At 38.4% G+C, this 11,606-nt stretch overlaps 1 protein-coding gene across 1 annotated transcript; it reads left to right on the forward strand.

Annotated features, from left to right (window-relative positions):
• Positions 1-678: 678 nt before the first annotated feature.
• On the forward strand, positions 679-3,737 carry LOC104442907 (tryptophan synthase beta chain 1). Its single transcript, XM_010056283.3, has 5 exons — positions 679-912; positions 1,173-1,529; positions 1,799-2,232; positions 3,362-3,456; positions 3,553-3,737. The coding sequence occupies exons 1-5, from the start codon at positions 679-681 to the stop codon at positions 3,735-3,737; spliced, it is 1,305 nt and encodes a 434-aa protein (XP_010054585.3).
• The last annotated feature ends 7,869 nt before the right edge of the window (positions 3,738-11,606 follow it).

Genomic DNA, 11,606 nt, shown 5'->3' on the forward strand with positions numbered 1-11,606 from the left:
TGAACAGGCTATCAAACTTAAAAGAAATGTATCCAAAGTCTTATGGTATGATGCAGCAGATCGACTGATGACCCCAGAGTATAACAGAAACACATTTATTCATCTTCTCACAGTATATAGGAAGAATCCCACTATTGCATGCTGCTAACATATTCACCCTCTCTAGCCTTATCAAACTCAAGAATGTTATACGAAGAAAAGAATATGCAGAGAAATTGCACACAAGCATCATCCTATCAAATGAAACATGAGTAGAGTGATTGTGGTTCGAGCAAGGCAAAAACATAAAATAGGGGAAAATGAAAACCAATCTTTCGTCAGGGGGGCAACTTACCCCTTCACCTCTGGAAAAATTGGGTCGAAAGCTTTGCACGTGAGATGTACTGATAACAATGAAACAAAAGTGCAACTCGTTTAAAGCATGTGCGCGCCTATTTCACTGTACCAAGCAATTCTAAATCATGGGCTAAGATTCTTCGAAAGAGACCGTGACGCGATTCGTGTATAAACACATTCGCTGTCATCAGGGAACCACATCGCTCGTTCGCATAATAACTCTCAGCTGCTTACTTTCCAATCCTCGAATTCGCTCCTCAGTCAATGGCTTTGAGCATCAAATCCGATCTATTCCACACCAACAAATTGTTATTTGCTCGTACCGAGCGATCGATCTCTAGCATGAAACGAGCTGAAAGTAACAACTTGGCGGTTATTAGCCCGGTGAAAATTGGGTTGAAAGCTTTACACGTGGCGAGGGCGCTGCGTCAAAGAAAAATCGATGAGGTTGAGAGGAGAGAGAGGAGAGGCAAGTTTGGGATTTATGGAGGGACTTTTGTGCCTGAGACGTTGATGAGTTGCTTGGCCAAGCTTGAAGCTGACTTCAACTTTGTTCTGCATGATGCTGAATTTCAGGTTCGCGAGGAGAGATTTCTCACATGAAAAAAAAAAATGATATGATAAATTATTGGTTTCATAATCAGCAGTATTTATTCCATTTTCTCTTTCTGGGATGAGATAAGAGACATTTGTTTCTAGTATTTCCCTGCCCTATTTTCCTTTGACCATCTTTTTCAGTGGTGGGCTACATCTATGGAAGAGAAATTGTTGGTTTTCTGACCATATGTATGAACTCGACACATATATTTTCCAAAATGTGATTGACAAAATTGTAGGCGGAGCTGGCCATAGCTCTAAGAGACTACGTCGGAAGGGAGACGCCTTTGTACTTCTCAGAGCGGCTCACCAACTATTACAAGAACGAGAACGGAGAAGGGCCGGACATTTACCTGAAGAGAGAGGATCTCAACCACTGCGGCGCACACAAGATGAACAACGCCATCGCGCAGGCAATGATCGCCAAGCGCATGGGCAGGCGAAGGGTGGTGGCGGCGACGGGAGCAGGCCAGCACGGCGTAGCGACCGCTGCCGCGTGCGCTAAGCTGTCTCTGGATTGCACCATCTTCATGGGTTCTGAAGATATGGAGAAGCAAGCTTCTAATGTGTTCTTAATCAAGCTACTAGGTGCTCAGGTTAGCATACTCTCGCATGAACCGGTGTCGTAAAGCGATATCAGCTTTTGCACATAAAAGAGAGGGACTTCCATTCCAGATGCAACTTGCATAAAGTTGCATCTGCACAAGTTTGTTCTAGCAAAGTTTGTTATTGCTGAAAGTGAGCAAGAGAAACCTCCAGTGAAACATACAAAACATTTCAAATGAACATTGGCTAAACCCCCATCAATTTCCACCATCATCATCAAATCAATGACCTGGAAGACTCAGCTAGTTCAATCTTGCAGGTAACCAAAGTGGAAGGGAGCTTCAAGGATGCCAGCTCAGAGGCCATAAGGCAATGGGTGAACGACTTGGAAGTGAGCTATTACCTGACAGGGACGGTGGTGGGTCCGCACCCATGCCCGAGCATGGTGAGGGAGTTCCAATCCATCATCGGGAGGGAGACGAGGAGGCAGGCGATGGAGCGGTGGGGAGGGCGGCCAGACGTGGTAGTGGCATGCATCGGGAGTGGCTCCAATGCACTGGGGATCTTCCATGAGTTCGTTGGTGATGAGGGGGTGAGACTGGTCGGTGTGGAGGCCGCTGGGTTTGGCCTTGACTCAGGGAGGCATGCGGCCACTCTGGCCGCAGGCCATGTTGGGGTCTACCATGGAGCCATGAGCTACTTGTTGCAGGACCAGGAAGGCCAAGTTCTTGGTGCTCACTCCGTTGGTGTCGGGTAAAGATCGCTCTCTATTTCAACTTCTACGCAGGATGCGCGTATGATTCGGTTTTGAAAAATGTCTTTGAGAAAATACAAAAGCCTTTGAGCTATAAGGGCTTTCCAATGAGTAAATGGTGTTTAATAAGTTGTAATTTTAAAGTGTATTAAAAAATAATTTTGACTTAAATCGCAATCAACAAAATCACACTTCAGAAAAACTTTTTGCCTTTTTTAGATTAAAAAAAGGAAAGAAAAATGTCACAAATAGTCCATGAACTTTCATATAATGATCAATTTCATTATTGAGTTTTCAATTTACTCAATTTGGTCATTGAACTTTCATATAATGTTCAATTTCATCCATGAGCTTTCGATTTGCTCAATTTGGTCTCTAAACTATTAGCAAATGTTCCATCTAGTCCTTTTGTTTGTTCAAATTGCTAAGTGATGACATGGACCATTAATTGATGACGTGGAACTAAGTTAGATTACTAGAATTATGAGTAATACATATCTTTGAAAAGGAAAACAAATTAGGGGTCAGTCAGAGATGAGAGCACCGATCACAAAAACAGAGATAATAAGTGGTTTTGTATCTCTTTTTTGGATACAATTTGACATGTTTTGAAGGTAATTTCCATGTGGATATTCCACATATCCCTTTTTATTTTATATTTAAGAGACTAAAAGTCATGTAAGCCAATTCCATTAACTTTAACTAACGGAATGACGAAATTGGTTAATTTTCAAATAGATAGGGATGGAATTAAATATTAAATGAAAGTTTATGGACCATTTGTGACATTTTCTCTTTAAAAAAAAAAAATACTCAAAACTAGCAAGGACTTGATGGCCGGTAAGCCAAATCTGGCCCTAGTAGCCTTGATTCGCACAACCTAAAAGTAGAGTGAGGGCAAAGTTCAAAGGAAAAAAAAAATTACATCCCGAAAATGCAATATTGCAAAGTTCTCAAGACCTCCCTTAGGCTAAAAGCCTTTTGAGAGTTTTGGACATGTAATTGCATTTCCCCAAAGCTACCCATAATTTTTTCCAAGTGTCATTTGTATTTGACCAAGCGATTTTAGAGTTTTGCAAATGCTGAACCAAACCCATTATTGTTCCTATTGTCGACTGTGATTACTAGGCTACAATATCCTGGAGTGGGCCCGGAGCTGAGCTTCCTCAAAGACACGGGACGAGCAGAATTCCATACCGTCACCAACGAAGAAGCTCTGAACGGTTAACAATTTGACCCCACACCCCATTCCTTACGAAGCCACGAGTACAAAAATCAATCCTGATTAAATTCGTGTGACATGCTGTTTTTGGTTGCAGCATACCAATTGCTATCTAGATTGGAAGGCATAATCCCAGCAATGGAAGCCGCTCATGCGTTGGCGTATTTACAGAAACTTTGCCCGACCCTCCCCGATTCCACAAAGGTTGTGGTGAATTGCAGCGGACGAGGAGATAAAGACGCGCCTCTGTTCTTTCAACACCGACCCACCCTCAACGCATAAAACTAGCAAGATGTTTAGGGTGTAAAAATTGCAAGATTGATGTTTTCCTCGTCAATGTAATAGCCTAGAGGATTTGCAGAGCACCTTGGACCCCGTGTGAACGCTGCCGCTTGATCTAAGTTCTCCAAAGGTGTAAACCGAAATCAACACCAATAATTTACAATGACATTGAAGGAACAATCATATGCTTCGTGCAAATATATGATCTTCAAAACAAATCCGGAAAACATTACTGGTCATTACCTATATCAAGTTAAGAATCACCATACCAGAGACAAAATATGAAATCGTTAAGTTGAATACTAAGCCACATGATTCGATCGGGGTCCCTCGCTAGTTTGGCCAACAAGCCACCCCTGGATATTCCAAGCAGGAGGGCCCAAAAGAAAGAAGAAGCTACCTTGCCACTACAAAAAAGTGTCAAACTCCATTTCTTCACTTAAATCATAGCATGAACAGGCTATCAAAGTTCAAAGAGATGTATCCAGTCTTATAATATGATGCAGCAGATCGACTGATGACCACGGAGGATAACAGAAACTCATTTATTCATCTTATCACAGCATATAGGAAGATTTCCACTAATTGCATGCTGCTAACGTATTCACACTCTCTAGCCATATCAAACACAAGAATTTTATTCTAAGAAAAGAATATGCAGAGCAATTGCACACAAGCATCATCCTATCAAATGAAACATGACTAGAGTGATAGTGGTTTGAGCAAGGCAAAAACATAAAACAGGGGAAAAGGAAACCCAATCTTTCATCAGGAGGGCAACTTACCCCTTCATCTCTGGAAAAAATTCCAGGGGGTACTTTATTAGATTCCGACCAGCATTTAGCATGTACAATAGGACCTAACTGAGACCTATCCATTCCAGCAGTTGAACCATCCGCTGCATTCATGTATAAAGCTCCTTTATACATTCATTCTTCTGTCTCATCCCTGTGGAAATCATCAAAAGGTTTCCCATACAAATATGATAATCAGTTGCTTATTAATTTCATTCGATAAAATATGCTTATTTGTGGGATTTTTCGTAAAAAAGAGGCATCAATTCTCACTAGGAAAACAATTTTGCCCCAACATTCAAGTGTCCCATCAAAATGCACCGTGTTTTACATGAGAGACAATGTTGCTCTCATGTTTTCCGTGTCATATAAAAATGCACTACCCTTGTACAAGAGTAATATCGGCCACAAGTGGCATCTTAATTGTGATGGTTATGTACAATTGATTGATTCAGGTATGCACGGTTGGAGACATTTCTAACTACTTCAGAAAAAGCGATTCAATTCCACACCACTCTAAGTCTTTGATATTTGTTTCTCAAATTGAAGATGATTACTGCTAGCTTGGAAGTCCATCAAAACATGACACCTCCAAGAATTCTCTCATGAGTCAATTTCCCCAACATGGTGCGTGCACGCAAATCGTGAAGTCAAGATAAAACTTACCGCCAAAAAAACAAAAAATCATTCGTGTCTCCAAACGTTTGGCATAAGAATGGCCATAAAACGCAAAAGCAAGATCAATCAGCTTGCGTGCATCGTGCTTCGCAATTAGTGAAGGGCCCCGGACACAAGGAGGCAAAATCAGAAAGTTTTCATTTTTCAAACGACGGAAGATGCACGATGACGATTCAGTTTACTTATGTCAAACCAAATTCATCTCCTTATATTCGATGATGAAAAGGGAATGAATATTTTGACTTCACTGGCTGGATGAGAAAAACTTTTTTTCTGGACCCTATATCAATCGCTTCTTGATGAGGGAGTTTCATTTTTAACATAGGTAACCAACTACTGATATCAACGGTGAAGCACACATATGAGATAGGAAACAAAAAAAAAGAAAAAGGAAAAAAAAAAACAAAGAAGTTGTGCATCATGCGTAAAAAAAGGAAACAAAATTGATTTTGAAAAAGACCCGTTCTGGTTGAGACAAACATAGCAAGTGGCGATGGATCCAGAAACTTAAGCTGTTTAGGATGTGAAATGGAAATTAAAAAGTTTGCCATCAAGAGCAAAGGGCCATGCCAAACCACCTTTGTTTTGTCGTTAAGCTCGAAGGACAAGGGCCATAAACAACAATATCATATTTCTACGGAGGTCATACTCAAAGTGATGAGATTCTGAAAAGTATCTCTAAATAAATTTTCTATACAAACCAAACCCCCCATTTGTTATAGGACTTGAGGTATCAAAGAAAAGATTCTGTGACTACACAAGAGCTAGAACCTATCCGTAACGACGCTATATTTAGAAATTATGGTGATTGTAGTGTAAACACCTCATCTTATTTGAGATAATCAAAATAATTATGGATGTCAAACCTAGTCGAGCTCCCAAATCAATTAGTGGTGCCACCGGCGGACCGTGGACCTTCTTGTCAGAGTTAATAGACACTATCCAAGGGGTCTTTTCAGTCCCTTCAAGCGTTTGCCCATCATCTATGTAGCACCGACACGGACATGTGACACGTGACACGATACGTCGACATGTTATTTCTTAAAAATAGAGAATTTCGACACGTTCCGACATGTTATATATTAAATATATTTTTATATATAAATACATAAATAAATAATAATAATAAAAATAGCCTAGAATTAATTTACACAAAAATATTAAACAATATCATTCATTATTTTAATTTGTTACAATAATACACAAAAACTTACAGGAAAAAAAAAAAAAACATTGTTTAAATAAAAATGCTGAAATGATATTTTTAAATTTATTTATTTATCATATATAGCATTTTTTATTACTTCTTTCGGAGAGTAAAAGACTTTTACAAAAATAAAATAATTCTAAAAAAATAAAACTGAAAAAAAAATTTGACCGTGTGTGTGTATTTATAGCAATTTTATTACTTCTTTTGTGTATATTTATATTTTGACCCAAGTATTATAAATTTTTAAAATTGACCACGTGCATGTCGGAATCGCCTGTCGAAATTCTGGACTCGCGTGTTAGAGAGTGTCGGAAAGAGTTGATCGCGTGTCGGATTTTTCGACACTCGTTGACCGCGTGTAGGAGCGTGTCGGGACGTGTCGGAGCGTGTCGGAGCGTGTCGGACACGTGTTGGAGTGTCGGACACGACACGAAGGCTTCCGGAGAGTGTCCGTGCTACATAGCTCCTCATCCGTACTCCTTGTCTTTGTATTTCAGGCCTTCCAAGTGCCTATGCAAGTTGGGTGTTCACCAAGTGGGTCAAAACTTGTCCTAAGAGGAAGGGAAGGAGCATTCCACATGCCTATTTTAGTTGTGGATATTTGCCCACAAGCAAGTTTAACTAGATTTAAATTCAGGCATGTCCTTTGACGTAGCTTATCAATCAGAAGACCTGTCGAGGAAAATTCTCTTTAATCAAGAACGAAGGAAAACACAATCCTCGTGAAAATGAGTAATATAACCGCTCATATGAAAACTATTTAGAGAGCCTTTGCGATAATTTTTCTTTTCTTTTTTTTCTTTGTAAAGGTTAAAGATGAGTGGCCCGGACAAAACTTAGGAATGGTAACTGCCCCTTATTATATTTATTAAATAGATGTTTATTCATGAGGTTTTTCATAGAAAGAGATGTTTGTGCCCCGACTTTTAAATGGCATCAAAGGGCACCACATTTTTCATGAGAAAGAGGCATGATTCAAGAAGGTGCCAGGTTTTGCGTGTCGCATAAAAAGGCCCTTAATTTCGTGTGAGAAGATTCTGGACATCCCTTAAATGTCTGTCGGAATGTGTGCATGTGGCTTGCTGGTTGTGATGATGATATAGATATTTTTATTGGTCGGAATGGTGAGGTAGAATTGATTGCTTTAATTACGTGTGGTTGGAGACGTTTCTTACTAATTTGGAAAAAGCTATTCAATCTGGCACCTCTTTTAAATGAAGCGTTTATTTCATAAAAAACTCAAAATATGATAAGTTATATTGCTTTAAAAAAATAAATTTATGACTAACTATTTTTATAGGTGATAAAAATATCTTTTATTCATTTATTTTTATAGGCAAAATAATTGATTACTTTTCTATGTTTTTCAAATCTTGAGTTTCCTATGAAGGAAACACACCCTAAATCTTGATGATTGTTCTCGAATCAAGGTGATTCCCAACTAGCTCGGACGTCCATTGAAACAACGGTGCCTTCGAGAGTTTACTTGTGAGCCTTTCAATTTTCCTATCATGGTGCATCCATGCAAATTATGAGATCAAAATCAAATTGAACCTAAAAATCGTTCCTATTTCCAAATGCCCATGAAAGGACAAAAGCAAGATCAATCAAGGCGCGCGTTTAATGTTTTGCGATCAGTATTTGGGACAAAGACTCGCAACACGAAGTGTTGTCCCGCGCTACTCATTCGGACAGTGCAAGGGGCACGAACGCAGGGAGAGAAAGTCAGAAAGTTTGCATTTTGGATTGACGAATTTGCCAATGACGCTTCGCTTTTACTAGTGTCAAACTAAATTCATCTCTTTATATTGGATGACGAAAAGGGTAGGAATAATTTCAACTTCACCCAAACCCTGTGAAAAATTTCCACATCTGATATCAATCACATAGTTTTACATATTTTTACTTTAGTCCAGGATCTACCAATGCATCCAAAAATTGCCACAAGTTTCTTCAAAATTATCGACATGAGGGACAATCACAGGTCCAATACCAAAACCCATATCTTCATCACCATCCCCACCTTCATATTGAATAATAATAACTTCCTAATATTATTAATCTTAGGAGGGACACGTGGTGAATTTTGGGCAGCTTGGCAAATTTGAGAATTAGACTAAAAGTTGAAAATTCAAAAATTTAAAAAGAAGGTTGTAGACAAAATTGAGATTAAACTTGGAGTTGGGGGGGTTTTCTTTTGGGAGCTAACCCACTTTTGTTTTACACGAGTAACTAATTGCTTACACCGATGGCGAAGGACGACATTTGCAATGAGAAACAAAAAGGAATTGCACGTCAAGTGTAAAATGGAAAATGAAAAGATTGATGTAGAAAGAAATGTGAATTCAGGTCAAGACGAGCCTGACAAGTCGGGACGGACGGACCCCAGCAACCCAAATCGAATAGGACAGGACATGAAAAGGGAAAGTTTGCCATCAACACGAAAGGACATGTCAGAGCTTCCACAGAGGTAATACCCAAAGTGATGAGATTCCGAGAACCATACATTTGAGATAGGACTCAAAATATAAAAATCTTTTCTGATCTCATAAGAGTCATATTGTCGTGACTTTCGTATGGCACTCATATGAATGGTATAATCTTTTTAATCACTTGAGTACCATAACTTTTGCTACAATATTTTTAAACAATGAATCACGTCTTCATATAACAATTTTAGCTTTTAAACGGTTAGTAACGATCTTATCAAATCTCACATGGTATCAAAGAAATTTGAATCTTCCAAACTCATATTTGCCTCCTCCAATTAAATATTTTCACAATTTAAGTAAAGCCAAAGTTTAGCTTACGCGTGAGGAGAAGTGTTATAATATTCAAATAATAAATTACGCATTCATCTAAAAATGCTCACCACAAATGTCATGCTTCTTAAAATTATAGCACTCAATTGATCAGTTGAAATGTTATATGACACTCAATTAAAAGTTAAGTGAAAAGTTATATGACACTTATCCTGATGTGTTTATGGACAACGCTATATTTAGTGATTGTAGTATTGGTGTGGAAACTAAGAGGAGGACGTCTTCATCTGTGGCTAACAATTTCAATTGATGGGATTTTCAAATAGCAAAATTTAAATGAATAACGCGCGGAAAAAGAGAATACAAAAGTAACGAAAACGTGGATTAATCATAGGTATGCATTTTTTTAGATTGGAGTATTATCTCATTTTGTGGAAGGATCCTGAAAAAATGGATGAAATTTATTTAAGGGACTAAAAGACTCACCTTAAAAAAAAAAAAATCACATAAGCTGATGGTAAAACGTGACTAACTACATTGACATGTACAATAAATGCATCCACGAGCAAAATGATGCCATTTATCATAAATAAATAAATAAATAAATTCAGTTTTTTTTTTCAATCAAGAACTCATTTATTTCCGTGAGAAAGTGGAAAATGAAAATAAATAAGTTCTTGATTGTTAAAAAAAAAAAATTGAATCATTGGGGTTTGTCCTAATGACCACCCTTCCAACATAAAATGAGTAGATGGGAGTTTGAATCCTCACATTCTAAGAGGGGATTAGGGTGGGGATGATTTAGTTTCAAGTGTGGATTTCGACTCCTAAAAAAGGTAGGGCAAAAGTTTGAAAGTAAGAATTAGAGTAGGAATAGAGTAGGACCGAAAGAAAAAAAAAAAAAAAAAAAAAAAAAAAAGGAAAATGAACGGTCCTAAATTGAAAAAAATCAAGTCAAGGTTAGTCAATGAGTTCATTTTGCTCAAAAGTCAGTATTCCAAAGTTATGGTTTGCAGTGTCTCTTACTTTTTAAAGCTTCGGTTGCCAAATCCTCAAATGAGAGCTTGTGGTCATTATGGCTAGGGTCGGGTCAATTCTCACCCTATAACCTAAAATTGGCCTAACCAGTCTTAGAATCGAACCAGACCAATCAATTGAGTCCGATTCTTGGGTCAGTTCTGAAATCGACAATTCTTTTTTCGATTTTTTGGTTTCTTCTATTCCTTACATCTTGAACCCCAAATATTTGGTGTTCCTTTTTTGCTTTACTACTGGTTACTGTTTCTTTTCTGGCATTTCACTTATCTAATGGATTGCAAAAACCAAACCATTGAGCTGTTGTTGATAGGATTTCAAAGTTATTATGATTGTGATGGCTATTAGAAAACATAAGAATGCATCAGTTAGTCATTGGGGTAGCCAAAGTGCTGTCTAAATAATACATAATGATGTTTTCCATGGGTGCACCAAGCACCTTAAAATAGACTAACATTTCATTGGATATCGCATTCTTCCAGGTATTGCTCCACTTGTCTCTAATACATGCGCCAAACAAGCTACTAATGTCTTCAACAAAACTCATCCATTTGGGCATTTTCCAGATCTTTTCTCCAAACTCAATTTAACATCTTTCAATTTACCTTGAGTTCAAGGGGCTGTTAGAAATATATTTAAGAGATTATATATATTTCCTTTGATTGATCCTAACCGATTGTAATTAATATTTTGCTACTATAGATAGTCACTTGTAAAACTTACAAATAAGTTGGTGTACTCTTCATGAATATTACGTTTCTCTCTTTTTTTTTATCACTATTCTCCACGTTTTGAATCACAAACGCATGAACTTCCATAATGGCTGTCAATGGAGATGGCGATGGCACTATCGCCTGACGCTGGCGAGGTTGATATGGAGATTTTCGACGGCTGTACTGGTGAACACAAGTGAGGAGAGAATGGCCGTAGCAACGAGAACAACGAATATACATTTTACAGCGTGTTAAATGGGTGCTTGTGACGAGGACAGATCAGTGGATAGGCTTCAGTATCGAGCAAGTACTTGATGCCCGCAATCGATTTCTCACTTTGTTCGTTTATTTGTACTGTCAACCTTACCTGAGATGTGCTGACGACAATGAAACAATCGTGCAAACTCGTTTAAAGCATGCGCGCGCCTTGTTCATCGTACCAAGCAATTCTAAACCACAACCTGATATTCTCTTCGAAAGAGACCACGACGCCATTCGCGTATAAACACACGTTCGATATCTTTAGGTAACCACATCGCTCGAACGCATAATAATTCTCAGCTACTTACTTTCCGATCCTTGAATTCGTTCTCCACTCAATGGCTTCGAGCATCAAATCCAATCTCTTTCTCACCAACAAATTGTTATTTGCTTGTACCAAGCGACCGATCTCTAGC

The sequence above is a fragment of the Eucalyptus grandis genome, chromosome 4, assembly GCF_016545825.1.
Source record: "Eucalyptus grandis isolate ANBG69807.140 chromosome 4, ASM1654582v1, whole genome shotgun sequence".
Taxonomy (NCBI): domain Eukaryota; kingdom Viridiplantae; phylum Streptophyta; class Magnoliopsida; order Myrtales; family Myrtaceae; genus Eucalyptus; species Eucalyptus grandis.

What these genes read in the sequence shown, in the direction of transcription:
- LOC104442907 (XM_010056283.3), top strand. Translation starts at nt 679, where the DNA reads ATGAAACGAGCTGAAAGTAACAACTTGGCGGTTATTAGCCCGGTGAAA. An exon ending in TCAAGCTACTAGGTGCTCAG is followed by an intron (nt 1,530 to 1,798) that starts GTTAGCATACTC and finishes TCAATCTTGCAG; the next exon opens with GTAACCAAAGTGGAAGGGAG. An exon ending in GCTCACTCCGTTGGTGTCGG is followed by an intron (nt 2,233 to 3,361) that starts GTAAAGATCGCT and finishes TGTGATTACTAG; the next exon opens with GCTACAATATCCTGGAGTGG.